Here is an 18,591-nt window from a genome sequence, read left to right as displayed (position 1 = left end):
ATTATTTCAGTCCATTTTGTCTTCACATCAATTGAGCCTGTTCCTTACTTAAAGGAATAGTTCACCCAAAAATTAAAATTCTCTCATTTACTCACCCTTATGCCATCTCATATATGTATGACTTTCTTTCATCTGCTGAACTCAAATGAACATTTTTGGAATAATTTCTCAGCTCTTTTGGCCCATGCAGTTCAAGTGAATGGGTGCCAACTTTTTCAAGCTCCATAAATCAGCATAAAAGTAATCCATAAAGGCCCAAACATACTGTACGTATGTACTTGAACGCAGATGCATATTGCTATGCAAGCTCGATTTCACAAGGCATTGCGTGGTGAAATGTGTCAGCACTCAGTTCATAACCTAATGCAAGTAAGTGCTGTAGTCTCAGCGTTGCCGCAAGAGGCGCTACAGTGGGTTTTATTTTTTCAGTCAACAACTGTCATGGCAGAGCAGCAATTTGAGGAGAGTCTTGCCAAACAAATTAGATTATACAAACATATTTTTTCTGTCGTCATTTCAGCAAATACAAAAGCACACACTCCTCAACTGTCAACATGTTGACTCCACATACGGTTTCGTGGCACCTTAAAAACGCTTTCGCCCACTTGTTGTCCAAGGTTTGTAACCGCCAGAGCAACGCACGAGCACGTGTAATGTATGTACAACGGGACCATGCATTGGGGAAGCGCTTTCATCTGCATTTGCATACTTGTGCGAAGTATGTTTGGGCCCTAAGACTCCAGTGGTTAAATCAATATCTTCAGAAGCGATATGATGGGTGTGGGTGAGAAACAGATCACTTTCACATTCTTCTTCTTGAGTTTTTGGTGATTCATATTCTTCTTGCATACCGCCCTCTACTGGGAAGGGAGAAGGAATTAAATATTGATTGTTTCTCACACACACCTATCATATCACTTCTGAAAATATATATTTAACCACTGGAGTTGTATGGATTGCTTTTATGCTGCCTTAATGTGCTTTTTGGAGAATCAAAATTTTGGCACCCATTCACTTGCATTGTATGGACCTACAGAGCTCTTAGAATATTCTTCTAAAAATCATAATTTGTGTTCTACAGAAGAAAGAAAGTCACATCTGGGATGGCATGAGAGTGGGTAAATGATGAGAGATTTTTAATTTTTTGGGTGAACTATCCCTTTAAGAGGACTGCAACTTTTATATTGTATAAATAAATACTAGTGGTACAAAGTTATCTTTGAAGGTACACTTTTTCAGTGTACTGGATGAACTTAATTTTAGTTATAGTGTAGTTTTGCAATTTTCTCTTATTTTTCTCCTGCACTACTCTCAAACTGTTGAGCTTTCATAGATCGGAGTCCTCACTCGTCACATGTTTATGTGTGGTATCAGGTATGTGTGTTATCAGAAAGTAGAGTGGCCTGCTCTGTCTGCGCTGATCACGTTAAAAATGTCTGTAACCATGATCCTCAAACTCACTGAGGCCGCTCTGATTTTGGCCTACAGATATCAGTGCTTGGAACAGAGTTGTGTATGACACGCAGAAGTCTAGAAGATGGAAAACATTAAAGATATTATTCCTGACTATCATGATGGAGATTGCCTGTGCCCTAAAAGTGGGTAAGTGTTATACTTTTGTTTTATTGTATTTACTAATTAATAAACACTTGTAATGAGTTTATTGATCGCTGAGTTATTTGATTGCTTTAAACCACATCTGCTCTGGCTACACACTATCTATTTAGGAAGGAGTATAGAGAAGCTCTTATTGAATTTGAAATTGAAAAGTGTCATGTGTGGAATTATCTTGATTTGAATTGTTGTTTTGTATTAATTTGTCTAATTTAAGCCCAGATGAATAGTCTCAATATAACAGATTATAGTCATAAGAGATAAAGACATGAAGAAACATTTTTTCAAAGTTTTAGTTTTTATTTAGGAAATAATAATAATAATAATAATAATAATGCTATAGAAATATGAATATATAAAATATATTTTAATATTTTATATATATATATATATATATATATATATATATATATATATATATATATATATTATACAGTCATGTGAAAAAGAAAGTACACCCTCCTTGAATTCGATGGTTTTACGTATCAGGACATAATAAAAATCATCTGGTCCTTTGCAGGTCTTAAAATTAGGTAAATACAACCTCAGATGAACAACAATACATGGCATATTACAACGTGTCATGATTTATTTAACAAAAATAAAGCCAAAATGGAGAAGCCATGTGTGGAAAAACTAAGTACACCCTTACTGCTTCCATAGGAATTAAGAGGGTAAGTAGTAGCCAGGTGCTGCTAATCAAATGCCCTTGATTAATTGATCATCAGCAAGTGTGACCACCTCTATAAAATCTGAAGTTTTAGCAGTTTGCTGGTCTGGAGCATTCAGGTGTGTGTTAACACAATGCCAAGGAGGAAAGACATCAGCAATGATCTTAGAGAAGCAATTGTTGCTGCCCTTCAATCCGGGAAGCGTTATAAGGCCATTTTGAAACAATTTAAAGTCCATCATTCTACAGTGAGAAAGATTATTCACAAGTGGAAACATTCAAGACAGTTGCCAGTCTTCCCGGGAGTGGACGTCTCAGCAAATTCACCCCAAGGTCACCCCAAGGCCCCTTCTTGGAGTTACATCTCAGACTCTACAGGCCTCAGTTAGCATGTTAAATGTTAAAGTTCATGACAGTACAATTAGAAAAAGACTGCACAAGTATGGTTTGTTTGGAAGGGATGCCAGGAGAAAGCCTCTTCTCTCTAAAAAGAACATGGCAGCACGGCTTAGGTTTGAAAAGTTGCATCTGAACAAACCACAAGACTTCTGGAACAATGTCCTTTGGACAGACAAGACCAAAGTGGAGATGTTTGGCCATAATGCACAGCGCCATGTTTGGCGAAAACCAAACACAGCATATCAGCACAAACACCTCATACCAACAGTCAAGCACGGTGGTTGAGGGGTGATGATTTGGGCTTGTTTTGCAGCCACAGGACCTGGGCACCTTGCAGTCATTGAATCGACCATGAACTCCTCTGTATAACAAAGTATTCTAGAGTCAAATGTGAGGCCATCTGTCTGACAGCTAAAGCTTGGCTGAAATTGGGTCATGCAACAGGACAATGATCCCAAGCACACGAGCAAATCTACAACAGAATGGCTGAAAATGAAAAGAATCAAGGTGTTGTAATGGCCAAGTCAATGTCCAGACCTCAACCCGATTGAAATGCTGTGGCAGGACCTTAAGAGAGCTGTGCATAAACAAATGCCCGCAAACCTCAATGAACTGACGCAACGTTGTAAAGAAGAGTGGGCCACAATTCCTCCTCAATGATGTGAGAGACTGATAAAGTCATACAGAAAATGATTACTTGAAGTTATTGCTGCTAAAGGTCGTTCTACAAGCTATTGAATCATAAGGTGTACTTAGTTTTTCACACATGGCTTCTCCATTTTGGCTTTATTTTTGTTAAATAAATCATGACACGGTGTAATATGTCATGTGTTGTTGTTCATCTGAGGTTGTATTTACCTAATTTTAAGACCTGCTAAGGACCAGATGATTTTATTATGTCCTGATACGTAAAACCATAGAATACAAGGAGAGTGTACTTTCTTTTTCACATGACTGTGTATATATATATATACATACACTACCGGTCAAAAGTTTTGAAACACTTGACTTAAATGTTTCACATGATCTTAAAAATCTTTTGATCTGAAGGCATATGCTTAAATGTTTGAAATTAGTTTTGTAGACAAAGATATAATTATGCCACCATATTAATTTATTTCATTATAAATCTAAAATTTAATAAAAATAAAAAAAAAGTTTTTGAAATTGATGACTTGGACCAAATAATAAAGAAAAGCAGCCAATAAGTGCCCCAAATAGATGGGAACTCCTTCAATACTGTTTAAAAAGCATCCCAGGGTGATACCTCAAGAAGTTGTTTGAGAAAATGTCAAGAGTACATGTCTGCAAATTCTAGGCGAAGGGTGAGTACTTTGAAGATGCTAAAATATAACACAGTTTTGATTTAACTGGATTTTGTTTAGTTACAACACAATTCCCATAGTTCCATTTATGTTATTTCATAGTTTTTATGACTTTACTATTATTCTAAAATGTGAAAATAAATTATAATAAAGAATGAGTAAGTGTTTCAAAACTTTTGACCGGTAGTGTGTATATATATATATATACACACACACACACAGTTGTGCTCAAAAGATTGCATACCCTGGCAGAAATTGTGAAATTTTGGCATTGATTTTGAAAATATGACCGATCATGCAAAAAAAACTGTCTTTTATTTAAGTTTAGTGATCATATGAAGCCATTTATCATCACATAGTTGTTTAGCTCCTTTTTAAATCATAACGATAACAGAAATCACCCAAATGGCCCTGATCAAAAGTTTACGTACCCTTGAATGTTTGGCCTTGTTACAGACACACAAGGAGACACACACAGGTTTAAATGGCAATTAAAGGTTAATTTCCCACACCTGTGGCTTTTTAAATTGCAATTGGTGCCTGTGTATAAATAGTCAATGAGTTTGTTAGCGCTCACGTGGATGCACTGAGCAGGCTAGACACTGAGCCATGGGGAGCAGAAAAGAACTGTCAAAAGACCTGCGTAACAAGGTAATGGAACTTTATAAAGATGGAAAAGGATATAAAAAGATATCCAAAGCCTTGAAAATGCCAGTCAATACTGTTCAATCACTTATGAAGAAGTGGAAAATTCGGGGATCTCTTGATACCAAGCCAAGGCCAGGTAGACCAAAAAAGATTTCAGCCACAACTGCCAGAAGAATTGTTCGGGATACAAAGAAAAACCCACAGGTAACCTCAGGAGAAAAACAGGCTGCTCTGGAAAAAGACGGTGTGGTTGTTTCAATGATCACAATACGACGATACTTGAACAAAAATGAGCTGCATGGTCGAGTTGCCAGAAAGAAGCCTTTACTGCGCCAGTTTTTTTTTTTTGCATGATCAGTCATATTTTCAAAATCAATGCCAAATTTCCCAATTTCTGCCAGGGCATGCAATCTTTTGAGCACAACTGTATATATTTGATTAAATATGACTATATAAACATAAATATATTATGTATTTGTATTGAGAAAAAAGATTCTCTCACTCTCAAGGCAAGCAAGTGTTGTTTGATGAAATGAGCGTAGATCTAAACAAAGGTAATAGATACAGAGATAGAAGTTAAACTTAAACTCAGATTCAAAGGGACTCAGTTTAACTTAACTTGTTAAGTTGTGCTGAATGTTCAGACATAACTTCATTTAACAGATTTTTAAATAAATGAACTTATTTGCCCTTTTTTACTTTCTGCTTGTTGAAAACACTTGTGAAAACATATACAGTGTTAAATAAGACTGAATTGTTCAACATTTGGTGAGACTCCTCCTTCAGTAATTTCATTCACATGTTAGTGATTACACATTGCATTTGGTTTGGGATGGTACACATCTTGTTTGGTGACCCACTGTAGCTGAATCTATTCCAGCATGAAGAACAAGAAAAGGAGAAACATCTGAGGAAGAAGAATTATTTTTTACTGTCATTTTTGAGGCTTCTTAGCCTGTTCCTCAGTGACAGAAGGCTGGTGGCCATGTCAGCTCTATGGGACACTGACTATCTGTGGAGGGAGGTCCAAGGGTTGGTGCAAATGTGTCTTCTTTGATGTTGATTTATTCATAGATGCTTGACTGGACTTTGCTGTCCTGTAATTGGATTGCAAAAGTCAAGGGTTCTGATCTCATATCTGAAAAAAACAAAAAACAAATCCATGCTGGGGCATTGATTCTTGGTCTTAGGAGAATTCAACATGTATTTATGTGCATATCATATATTTAGGTTTGTGTAAAGCAAATAATATTATAAGTGTCTTAAAATGTATTTAACTTTTACTTAAAATGTTAAGGTATTTTGTTATACCTTGTTGACAGCTTGTGTTCGACAGGCTGTGTGTGTGACTATTTAAGTGATGACATTTGTGAGAGAGTCCAATGTTCTTTTAAAGGCTGAGCTGTGTAAATTCCATAATAATTTAAAAATTCTGTATGGATAGTTTTCAACAGGATGGTAAACTCAAATATTTTGATGCATTTGATACATTTTTCTACTTTTCAAGAGCATTAGAATTTAAAATGTTTATGATTTATTTCAGATAGTTTGGAATGGGGCCTGCATGCTTTAAATTGAAATATTTACTTGGCTAAAGTGATATCTATAAGTAAAGATACAAAGTGTGTCCACACTTGTGTTCCTATAGTGCAAAGCTGGCCTCTCTCTTTGGTCTGGACCAGGCAGAGAGTCAGGGAAATGAGTCCTTCCAATTCACTGCCCCCAAACAGCCAAAAAAGACCTGCACCATATTAGGTAGGTTGCCGAGAAAATAAAGCCTTTTGGCTCTATTTAATGTTTTCCAATCATTTGTCTGAATTATTTTGAACCTAAATGCATATGCATATAAGAGCTCATTCACCTAATGCTATGTAAAGTATGTTTTAATAAATGTATGTTTTTGCTTTAAGGTCCACCTGCTCAGAAAACCGCCCCTCCTCCATGCGCTCCAGCTGTGCTTTTTGCCACACCTGTCCATGCGTTTATCTTGTTAGTAAAAATATGACAACTTAGGAACATCTCTAAGGCTGAATATTAATCCACACATTTCTTAACTGAGCTTTGGTTTTCCACCAGTTTGAATGGACAGTATGTGAAGCAAGGCAAGATGGGAGCTGCTGTTTTAGGGAACCATGTGACCAAAGAGGTAAGAGAAGTTGATAGAATTACAGGTGCATCTCAATAAATTAGAATGTCGTGGAAAAGTTCATTTATTTCAGTAATTCAACTCAAATTGTGAAACTCGTGTATTAAATAAATTCAATGCGCACAGACTGAAGTAGTTTAAGTCTTTGGTTCTTTTAATTGTGATGATTTTGGTTCACATTTAACAAAAACCCACCAATTCACTATCTCAAAAAATTAGAATATGGTGACATGCCAATCAGCTAATCAACTCAAAACACCTGCAAAGGTTTCCTGAGCCTTCAAAATGGTCTCTCAGTTTGGTTCACTAGGCTACACAATCATGGGGAAGACTGCTGATCTGACAGTTGTCCAGAAGACAATCACTGACACCCTTCACAAGGAGGGTAAGCCACAAACATTCATTGCCAAATAAGCTGGCTGTTCACAGAGTGCTGTATCCAAGCATATTAACAGAAAGTTGAGTGGAAGGAAAAAGTGTGGAAGAAAAAGATGCACAACCAACCAAGAGAACCGCAGCCTTATGATTGTCAAGCAAAATCGATTCAAGAATTTGGGTGAACTTCACAAGGAATGGACTGAGGCTGGGGTCAAGGCATCAAGAGCCACCACACACAGACATGTCAAGGAATTTGGCTACAGTTGTCGTATTCCTCTTGTTAAGCCACTCCTGAACCACAGACAACGTCAGAGGCGTCTTACCTGGGCTAAGGAGAAGAAGAACTGGACTGTTGCCCAGTGGTCCAAAGTCCTCTTTTCAGATGAGAGCAAGTTTTGTATTTCATTTGGAAACCAAGTTTCCTAGAGTCTGGAGGAAGGGTGGAGAAGCTCATAGCCTAAGTTGCTTGAAGTCCAGTGTTAAGTTTCCACAGTCTGTGATGATTTGGGTTGCAGTGTCATCTGCTGGTGTTAGTCCATTGTGTTTTTTGAAAACCAAAGTCACTGCACCCGTTTACCAAGAAATTTTGGAGCACTTCATGCTTCCTTCTGCTGACCAGCTTTTTAAAGATGCTGATTTCATTTTCCAGCAGGATTTGGCACCTGCCCACACTGCCAAAAGCACCAAAAGTTGGTTAAATGACCATGGTGTTGGTGTGCTTGACTGGCCAGAAAACTCACCAGACCTGAACCCCATAGAGAATCTATGGGGTATTGTCAAGAGGAAAATGAGAAACAAGAGACCAAAAAATGCAGATGAGCTGAAGGCCATTGTCAAAGAAACCTGGGCTTCCATACCACCTCAGCAGTGCTACAAACTGATCACCGAATTGAGGCAGTAATTAAAGCAAAAGGAGCCCCTACCAAGTACTGAGTACATATACAGTAAATGAACATACTTTCCAGAAGGCCAACAATTCACTAAAAGTGTTTTTTTTTTTTTATTGGTCTTATGATGTATTCTAATTTTATGAGATAGTGAATTGGTGGGTTTTTGTTAAATGTGAGCCAAAATCATCACAATTAAAAGAATCAAAGACTTAAACTACTTCAGTCTGTGCGCATTGAATTTAATACACGAGTTTCACAATTTGAGTTGAATTACTGAAATGAACTTTTCCACGACATTCTAATTTATTGAGATGCATCTGTATAATTATCACACAAGACGTATATATGCAAACTGCATTTGATGATTTCTCTCCATCTGTATCTACAGTACAAGATTCTGTTGTATGGCAGTAAGCAAAAGCAGATCACTACAGCTAGAATTCATCGTGGATTTGTCCTCACAGTGAGCTCTATTCTATTCTATCTTGTTGTGCCATGTTCTAGATAGAATCTGATCAGCTCTTTATACTCGTTCACAGGTTCAGCCCTTTAACTATGTTACTTTCTATGATGATCAGCAACAGAACTGGTCTCTGATGTTTGACTCAGAAAAGTCCAGGTCTGAATTCTGTAAGGAGGTAACTTGTTTGAGTTGAAGAGAAAAGTACTAATGGTCTTGTAATAAAACAATTCTGTTTCTTTAAGAGTGTCGCTTATTTAGAGATTATTCTACACTGCATGCACAATTATTAGGCAAGTGAGTATTCTGATCTTATCGTTATTTCCATGCAAATTTTCCAACTCCAAACCATATAAACTTGAATGCTTATTGGATTCAATCATTTTCAGGTGGTATGTATTTGTGTAATGAGGGAGGGTGTGGCCTTATATTAAGGTGTGCATAATTATTAGGCAGCTTCATTACCTCTGGTAAAATGGGCCAAAATAGAGATTTAACTTGCACTGAAATGTCAAAAATTGTAAAATGCCTTTCAGACGGATGCAACACTTTTGAAATAGCTAAACTATTGATGCGTGACCACCGGACAGCAAATAGTCATCTGGGGTGCAAAAAACGCATGGAGAAGAAAAGGCGCAAATTAACTGTAAAAGACTTGAGAAGAATTAAACGTGAAGCTACCAGGAACCCATTATCCTGCAATGCTACCATATTCCAGAACTGCAACCTACCTGGAGTGTCCAGAAGTACAAGGTGTCAAGTGTTCAGAGACATGGCCAAGGTCAAGAAGGCTGAAACACGACCACCACTGAATATATTCACAAGTTGAAGCGTCAAGATTGGGCAAAGAAATACATGAAGACAGATTTTTCAAAGGTTTTATGAACAGATGAAATGAGAGTGACTCTTGATAGACCAGATGGATGGGCCCGTGGTTGGATCACTAATGGACACAGGGCACCACTTCGAGTCAGGTGCCAGCAAGGTGGAGGAGGGGTATTGGTATGGGCTGCTATCATTAAGGATGAGGTAGCTGACCTTTTCGAGTTGAAGATGGACTGAAACTCAAATCCCAAACCTACTGCCATTTTCTGGAAGGTACTTTCTTCAAGCAATGGTACAGAAAAAGTCCTCAGCATTCAAGAAGGCCATGATTTTTATGCAGGACAATGCTCCATCACATGCATCCAAGTACTCCACTGTTTGGCTAGCCAGTAAGGGCCTCAAAGATGCCCAAATAATGACTTGGCCCACTTCCTCACCTGACTTAAATCCTGAGAACTTGTGGGCCCTTCTCAAACATGAGATTTACAGTGAGAGAAGACAATACACCACTTTGAACAGCATTTGGGAGGCTGTGGTTGCTGCTTCAGCAAAAGTTGATCGTGAACAGATCAAGAAGCTGACAGACTCCATGGATGGAAGGCTCATGGCAGTTATTGAAAAGAAGGGGTGGCTATATAGGTCACTGAATATTTTTGAAAGGCCAAAAATGTTATTTAATTGTCATTTTGTGTTACTTATTTGTTGCACTTACTCTAAAAATTGAGAATAAACAACTGAGTTGGGAGAATTCATTTTTGTAATTTAGCTGCCTAATAATTGTGCACACAAATAGTTGCCTAATAATTATACACACATGTATGTTCCCCTGAGAAAGACAAAACTCACTTTTCCTTTAAACATTCAGGTTTGAAGTTCAATAACATTTTGGATTGACTGAGAGCATTGTGTTTGTTCAACAATAAAATAAATCCTTAGGAATACAATTTGCCTAATAATTGTGCACGCAGTGTAAAACTCACTTTTACAATTTGACAATACCTACTAATTATATATGAATCATACAACACGGAGTCTGTTTCTCTTAGGTGTGCATAGCCAGGTGGAACAGTGAGTTTTTACCAGACTCTCTGGTCACTCAAGACCTGGTTCATGGAGAGGGTCAAGCTATTGATGTTGGGGACACAGTGGAAGTGGCCTTTTCTGGATGGCTTTTTCAGAACCATTCTCTAAGACAGGTGTGACCATTTTCATCTCTTTATAATTCTGATCATATTATATCATCTGCAGCTGTATTATATCTGCATCAAAAAACTTTGTGTGTGTGTTGATGTGCATTTTATTGTATGGTACAGTATGGTGTTTTTTTATTTAAAAGGATAGTTCACCCAAAAATGAAAATTCTCATTTACTCATGTCATTCCAGATGTGTATGACTTTCTTTCCTCTGCAGAATTCAAAGAAGTGTATTTTTACTATCAATCTCCCCTTTCACTTTCACATTCTTCTTCTTTTGTTTTTGGGGATTCACATTCCTCATGCATAGTGCCACCTATTGGACAGGGAGGAGAATTTAGAGTAAAAAGGACTAAAATATTGATCTGTTTTTCACTCACACCTATTATATCACTTCTGAAGATATAGATTTAATCACTGGAGTCTTATGGATTACTTTTATGCCCCCTTTATGAGCATTTTGGGGCATTGTGAGGACTTATAGAAAAATCTTTGTGTTCAGCAGAAGAAAGAAAGTCATACACATCTGGGATGGCATGAGGGTTGGTAAATGATGAGAGAATTTTCATTTTGGGGTGAACTATTCCTTTAAGCAAATAAACCTCCTTGTGTTTTTTTTTTTTTTTTTTCTTTTTTTTTCTTTATGTATTTGTAGTTCACCACATGTTGCACAGTGCACATCCATGGTGATTAGTCGATGCTCAATATAAGTTATGCCCCCATTGAACTAATCAGTTCACTGGCATTTTAAAGGGCTCCCTCCTGGGCATATTTGCTGTGCAGCTCAAGATCTTAAAATGTGAAAAATTTCTCTTTCTGTTTTTCAGATATTTGATTCCAATCTTGGCAAAGAAAAGCTGCAGCGAGTAAAGCTTGGAGCAGGCAAAGCTCTAAAGGTGAGCAGCGCTTGGTGACTTTGTGGTTAAATATTTTGTGGTGGTTTGCGGGAGCTTGACTGTTCTGTCTGCTGTTGTGCCATTGTGAGTAAGGTGGGCTTTTCTTATAGGGATGGGAAGAGGGGATGCTTGGTATGCAGAAAGGAGGTCGACGTCTCCTCATCGTACCTCCTAGCATGGGTTATGGATCAAAAGGTATCCCTAACAGTGTGCCACCCACCAGCACTCTGGTCTTTGATGTAGAGATCCATCGGGTAAGGAACTGACTGTCTAAATTAATGTAATATATCTAAACATATCTCTAATCTCTTTCCCTTACACTTTTTTTTTTTTATCCCTTTATCTATCTACATGAAGGTAAAATTCTCCAAATACAGACACAGTGGGGAATTAGTTTACTCCTTTAGTACATCTCCAGGCCCCAGTCCAGACACTCTGACTGAAGAGCGCACCACCCATTTGGTCACAACTGACACAAATAAGTCAGGGTGTGTACAGCCCATGCATTTTGTATGCATTTAATCCATTGTTTATGCTTTGATTATCTTCAGTGTAATTAACTCCAATTGCTGAAGAGTTAAACAAAGATCTAATCACATATTTAAAGCTAAAAGTAACAATGGGAATTTGTGATAAGAGGGTTTTAATTAAGTGGGTCTATATCTACACATCAGTAAGATGATTCTAATGAACTTATACAAGTTATTGATTATGTGTATTCAGAGACCAAGCTCCTAAGGGGAAGGTGGAATCTATAAGTGAATGCCTAAAGGTGAGTAATATTCTTTCATTAGAAGAACTAGAAACAGACTCCATGTGCCAGCAGAGGCTGAAATGGATCTTTCTACTTACTCTCAATTGTAGAATCCAGGCGCAATCAAAGCCAAGCTAGTATCACGTATAGCCAAGATGGGTCAACCCATGCTACCATTTCTCACTGGGGCCATTTCAGCTCAGTCTGACCACAGGGACTCGGAAACAGAGGTGAAGAGGATTAAGATGTTTGTTTAGATTGCACATATTGCCTTGCTGAGAAGACCAGCATTGATGGTCACCAGCATTTGTTGTATTTTGGATGCTGGTGTGCTGGTGTCCCCACTAGGTTTCTAAACTAGTTTAACCTGCAAGATGTCTGTAATCAACAAACTTAACCTGAAATATCATGCTGGTTGACAAGCTAAGTGTTTTTCTTTTTCTGGTGAACAGCATCCATTAGCAAGACTAGCACCAAACCAGTACTAAGCAGCATAAACCAACCTGGACCAGCATGGTAATTCATACTGGTCTAAGTATAGCTATGCTGTTCACCAGAAGAAGAAGAAAAAAAAACACTTAGCTTGTCAACCAGCAATATATTTCAGGTAAAGTTGGTTGATTGCGGACATCTTGCAGCTTAAAATAGTTTAGAAGCCTAGTGGGGACACCAGCACACCAGCATCCAAAATACAATAAATGCTGGTCTTCATACTGGTCTAAGTTGGTCTTTTCAGCTGAGTGCATACAAATGCAATTTACATTCTCAGATTTGTTTCCTGAATAGTTTATTAAATAAAAGCACAACCATAAATCCCACCTATGTCTCTGTGCAGGATGCCATTGAGTCTGGATGGATTTATGATTCTTCTCTTTCGCATTCACCCTCCCCGAAACCTTTACAAATGTCCTGCAGTCCTCCATCTTGTAGAAGTAAAAAAAAAAAATCATAAACTCCACCAAATCAATATTAGTTAAGTATTCCTTATATCAGAGCTGACCTTACCTTTTCTCTCGTGTACTGGGCTTTGTTGTAGTGTCGTGCCAGAAACAGGAAGAAGTGGATGCAGACATACCACTACAAACCGAGACAAACACTACTCACAGCTTCAAGGTGAGATCCAAGATTACAAGGTTGTGTTTTACAACTGTACTGCCTGCACAATTGAGTTATGATCAAAACCGGGATAAAAAAAAAAATTAAACTTTGAATCCATTTTCTGAGTTTCAGTGTTATATAGTTACTGCGTTTTATTTTTTTGATTGTTTTTAAGGGCTGTACAGTCATTTAGTTCATTAATTTGCGTTTGTAGGGCTGAGTTAGAGGAAGGTAGACATTCTATAGACTTCAGAATCTTGCATATCAATGTCAACCAACAGTGTTTAAGCAAGTATTGTATATACATTGATGATATAAAACCATTTAAACACATTAAATATTATATTGGCGGGGGGGTCCTTAATAAATTCACAGTATGCCCACCTCTTCAGACACTACTACACCACTGGATGGACCCACACACAATCACACTCTTGATCTACTCATTAGTAAGGGTCTGAACATTTCATCCAATCTTATTAAGGACGTAGCGCTATCCGACCATTTCTGTATTTTCTTTGATATATTGATTTCTCCTGTCACTGAAGTTAGATCTGTCTCTGTCAAAAAGAGGCACATAAATAAGAATACTAGTGTGCAATTTATGAAGGTTATATCTGTGACACCAAGTATATCCGCAAACTGTGTTGATGTTCTTCTTGATGGCTTTAACTCAAAATTTTAAAATGCTATTGATGGCATTGCTCTAGTAAAGGTCAGGGCGATTACTGGACGGCGTAAAGCACCTTGGAGAAACAAAACAGCAGTACAAAGCATGAAAAGAAAATGCAGGAAAGCAGAACGAATGTGGCAGAAAACAGAACTTGAAGTCCATTATATAACATCTAAAAAGACAACCTTCATGCTTTCAATTTGGAAATAGGCACAGCTAGACAGACTTTCTTCTCAAACATTATAAACAGCAACATAAACAACATCTGTACTTTTTTTGCTACTGTAGAGAGACTGACTAACCCCCCAACACAGATTCCTTGTGAAATGCTCTCTGACAGCAAATGCAACAAGTTTGCATCTTTTTTCATGAAGAAGATAAATGATATTAAAATGACGACCAGCTCGCCCACGTTGCACTGTGGTCAGACAGCACCCACCACAAAAACTTCAGAATTTAGTCACTATGTCTGATTTTGAGGCAATTGATGGCAAAACCCTGGAAGAAACAGTACAGCATCTTAAAACACTGATCTGCTGTCTTGACACTCTCCCCACATAATTTTTCAAAAATGTGTTTAACTGTCTAGAAAAAGAGCTGTTAGAAATTGTCAATGCCTCACTCCTTTCAGGCACTTTTCCAAAGTCCCTAAAAACTGCAGTTGTTAAGACCCTTCTAAAAAAGAACAATCGGAATAAATCCATTTTGAACAAATAAGGACCAATTTCAAACTTCCTTTCATAGGAAAGATCATTGAAAATTTTGTTTTCAATCAGCTGAATATATTCTTAAACTCAAATGGCTACTTGGAATATTACCAGTCTGGTTTCCAACCGCATCATAGCACAGAGACGGCGCTCATAAAGTTACTTAATGATATTCGGCTAAACTAGATTTAAGTGCTGCTTTTGACACTGTTGACCACAACATTCTCCTAGACAGACTGGAAAACTGGGTAGGGCTCTCTGGGACGGTCCTCAGCTGGTTCAGGTCATATCTAGAAGGGAGGGGTTACTATGTAAACATAGGTAACTATGAATCTGAGTGGACATCCATGACATGTGGAGTCCCTCAAAGCTCAATTCTTGCACCGCTCCTGTTCAACAATGCTTCCACTAGGCCAAATTATGAAAAATAACCAAATTGCGTACCACAGCTATGCAGATGACACCCAGATCTACGTACCTAGCCCTATTGTCAAATGACCCCATAGACACTCTGTGCCTGTGCATTGACAAAATTTACAGTTGGATGTGCCAAAACTTCCTTCAGTTAAACAAAGACAAGACAGAAATCATTGTATTTGGCAACAAAGGCAAAATTCCAAAGGTGAAAACATACTTTGACTACAGGGGTCTAAGTCAGGAAGTCAGGAATCTTGGTGTCATTTTGGAGTCAGACCTTAGTTTCAGTAGTCACATCAAAGCAATAACTAAATCAGTCTACAATCATCTCAAAAATATAGCTAGAATTAGATGTTTTTCTATCCAGTCAAGACTTAGTGAAACTTGTTCATGCGTTCATCACCAGTAGTGTGGACTACTGCAATGAACTTCATACCGGGCTTTCCAAAAATACCATTAGACACCTGCAGCTCATTCAGAATGCTGCTACCAGGATTCTCACCCGAACATAAAAATCTTAGCATATTACTCCAGTCCTTAGGTCTTTACATTGTCTTCCAGTTACATTTCAGCACCTTCAAAAATTCACAGTATGCCCACCTCTTCAGACACTACTACACCACTGGATGGACCCACACACTATCACACTTGATCTACTCATTAGTAAGGGTCTGAACATTTCATCCAATCTTATTAAGGACGTAGCGCTATCCGACCATTTCTGTATTTTCTTTGATATATTGATTTCTCCTGTCACTGAAGTTAGATCTGTCTCCGTCAAAAAGAGGCACATAAATAAGAATACTAGTGTGCAATTTATGAAGGTTATGTCTGTGACACCAAGTATATCCGCAAACTGTGTTGATGTTCTTCTTGATGGCTTTAACTCAAAATTTAAAAATGCTATTGATGGCATTGCTCCAGTAAAGGTCAGGGCGATTACTGGACGGTGTAAAGCACCTTGGAGAAACAAAACAGCAGTACAAAGCATGAAAAGAAAATGCAGGAAAGCAGAACGAATGTGGCAGAAAACAAAACTTGAAGTCCATTATATAACATCTAAAAAGACAACCTTCATGCTTTCAATTTGGAAATAGGCACAGCTAGACAGACTTTCTTCTCAAACATTATAAACAGCAACATAAACAACATCTGTACTTTTTTTGCTACTGTAGAGAGACTGACTAACCCCCCAACACAGATTCCTTGTGAAATGCTCTCTGACAGCAAATGCAACAAGTTTGCATCTTTTTTCATGAAGAAGATAAATGATATTAGAATGACGACCAGCTCGCCCACGTTGCACTGTGGTCAGACAGCACCCACCACAAAAACTTCAGAATTTAGTCACTATGTCTGATTTTGAGGCAATTGATGGCAAAACCCTGGAAGAAACAGTACAGCATCTTAAAACACTGACCTGCTGTCTTGACACTCTCCCCACATAATTTTTCAAAAATGTGTTTAACTGTCTAGAAAAAGAGCTGCTAGAAATTGTCAATGCCTCACTCCTTTCAGGCACTTTTCCAAAGTCCCTAAAAACTGCAGTTGTTAAGACCCTTCTAAAAAAGAACAATCGGAATAAATCCATTTTGAACAAATAAGGATCAATTTCAAACTTCCTTTCATAGGAAAGGTCATTTAAAAGGTTGTTTTCAATCAGCTGAATATATTCTTAAACTCAAATGGCTACTTGGAATATTACCAGTCTGGTTTCCAACCACATCATAGCACAGAGACGGCGCTCATGAAGACATAGGTAACATATGTCTTCCTTCAGTTATCCAAAGACAAAACAGAGGTCATTGTATTTGGCAACAAAGGCAAAATTCCAACACATACTTTGACTACAGGGAAGACAGGAAGTCAGGAATCTTGGTGTCATTTTGGAGTCAGACCTTACTTTCAGAAGTCACATCAAGATTTAGAGAAACTTGTTCATGCGTTCATCACCAGTTGTGTGGACTACTGCAACGGACTTCACACCGGGCTTCCTAAAAAGACCATTAGACACCTGCAGCTCATTCAGAATGCTGCTGCTAGGATTCTCTCCTGAACATAAAAATCTTAGCATATTACTCCAGTCCTCAGGTCTTTACATTGGCTTCCAGTTACATTTAGAATTGATTTAAAGGTACTATTACTCGTTGTTAAATCAGTCAATGTCCTAGGAACTAAATACATTGCAGATATACTTGTTGAATATAAACCTAACAGACCTCTCAGATCATTAGGATCGAGTCAGTTAGAAATACAGAGGGTTCAGTCAAAACAAGGTGAGACAGTGTTAAGCAATTATGCCACTCACAGCTGGAATGAGCTTCCAGAAGAGGTCAGGTGTGCTCCAATATTAGCCACATTCAAATCCAGACTGAAAACACATCTGTTCAGCTGTGCATTTTTTTCACTGAGCACTGTGCTGCAGTCACTGATTGCACTGCATAGTTTTATTTCTGTATTATATTTCTATTTTATTCATTTTTAATCATTTTAAAGTTTTTTTTTATTCTTATTTCTTGTTCTTAACTGGTTTTGAAAATGTATTTTTTATATATCTTGTATTTTCTTTATCCTTTTATGTAAAGTGCTTTGAATTGCCATTGTGTATGAAATGTGCTATAGAAGTAAACTTGCCTTGCCTTGCATATTCAGACCCCTTCATTTTTTCATATTTTGTTATGTTGCAGCCTTATGCTAAAATGCTTTAAATTATTTATTTTTTCACATCAGTCTACACTCCATACCCCATAATGACAAAGCAAAACCCATATTTTTGATAACTTGAGATGTTTCTACACTTTGATTGGAGTACACACAGCTGAAAATACATATCAGAGCAAAAACCAAGCCATGAGGTCAAAGAATCTGCCTGCAGAGATCAGAGACAGGATTGTGTCGAGGCACAAAAAATGTTGGCTGCATTGAAGGTTCCCAAGAGCACAGTGACCTCCATAATTCTTAAATGGAAGCAGTTTGGAACCAACCAGGACTCTTCCTAGAGCTGGCCACCCAGCCAAACTGAGTAATTGTGGGAGAAGAGTACGAGGTCTTGGAAAGAGAGGTGACCAAGAACCTGATGGTCACTCTGCTTGAGCTCCAGAGATCATGGTTGGGATGGGAGAAACTTGCAGAAGGACAGCCATCCCTGCAACACTCCACCAATCTGTGCTTTATGGCAGAGTGGCCAGATGGAAGCCTTTCCTCAGTGCAAGACACAAGAAAGCCCACTTGGAATTTGCAAAAAAGCACCTGAAGGACTCTCAGACTGTGAGAAACAAGATCCTCTGTTCTGATGAAATGAAGATTGAACTGTTTGGCCTCAATTCCAAGCATCATGTCTGGAGAAAACCAGGTACCGCTTATCACCTGCGCAGTACCATCCCAACAGTGAAGCATGGTGGTGGTAGCATCATGCTGTGGGGGTGTTTTTCAGTGGCAGAAACTGGGGGACTGGTCAGGGATGAAGGAAAGCTGAATGCAGCAAAATACAGAGATGC

General features: G+C 38.1%; 1 protein-coding gene across 2 annotated transcripts in view; it reads left to right on the top strand.

Annotated features, from left to right (window-relative positions):
• Positions 1-108: 108 nt before the first annotated feature.
• The window catches only part of LOC127436739 (FK506-binding protein 15-like), a 23,754-nt gene continuing 5,271 nt past the window's right edge, over positions 109-18,591 (top strand). The window contains exons 1-14 of one of the 2 annotated variants that reach the window (XM_051691073.1): positions 109-1,602; positions 6,305-6,411; positions 6,567-6,645; positions 6,733-6,802; positions 8,459-8,533; positions 8,610-8,708; positions 10,402-10,551; positions 11,377-11,445; positions 11,556-11,699; positions 11,803-11,933; positions 12,169-12,217; positions 12,310-12,429; positions 13,035-13,131; positions 13,236-13,312. In XM_051691073.1, the coding sequence (XP_051547033.1) occupies positions 1,538-1,602; positions 6,305-6,411; positions 6,567-6,645; positions 6,733-6,802; positions 8,459-8,533; positions 8,610-8,708; positions 10,402-10,551; positions 11,377-11,445; positions 11,556-11,699; positions 11,803-11,933; positions 12,169-12,217; positions 12,310-12,429; positions 13,035-13,131; positions 13,236-13,312 (1,332 nt within the window). In that variant the 5' untranslated portion in view covers positions 109-1,537. Of the gene's footprint in view, positions 1,603-5,431; positions 5,689-6,304; positions 6,412-6,566; positions 6,646-6,732; positions 6,803-8,458; positions 8,534-8,609; positions 8,709-10,401; positions 10,552-11,376; positions 11,446-11,555; positions 11,700-11,802; positions 11,934-12,168; positions 12,218-12,309; positions 12,430-13,034; positions 13,132-13,235; positions 13,313-18,591 lie in introns of those variants that run through there. The other variant, XM_051691064.1, reaches the window with a different exon arrangement.

The sequence above is a fragment of the Myxocyprinus asiaticus genome, chromosome 4 (assembly GCF_019703515.2).
Source record: "Myxocyprinus asiaticus isolate MX2 ecotype Aquarium Trade chromosome 4, UBuf_Myxa_2, whole genome shotgun sequence".
NCBI classification, from domain to species: domain Eukaryota; kingdom Metazoa; phylum Chordata; class Actinopteri; order Cypriniformes; family Catostomidae; genus Myxocyprinus; species Myxocyprinus asiaticus.
Note: the sequence above shows the minus strand (reverse complement) of the source record. Positions and strands in the feature narration are given on the sequence as shown.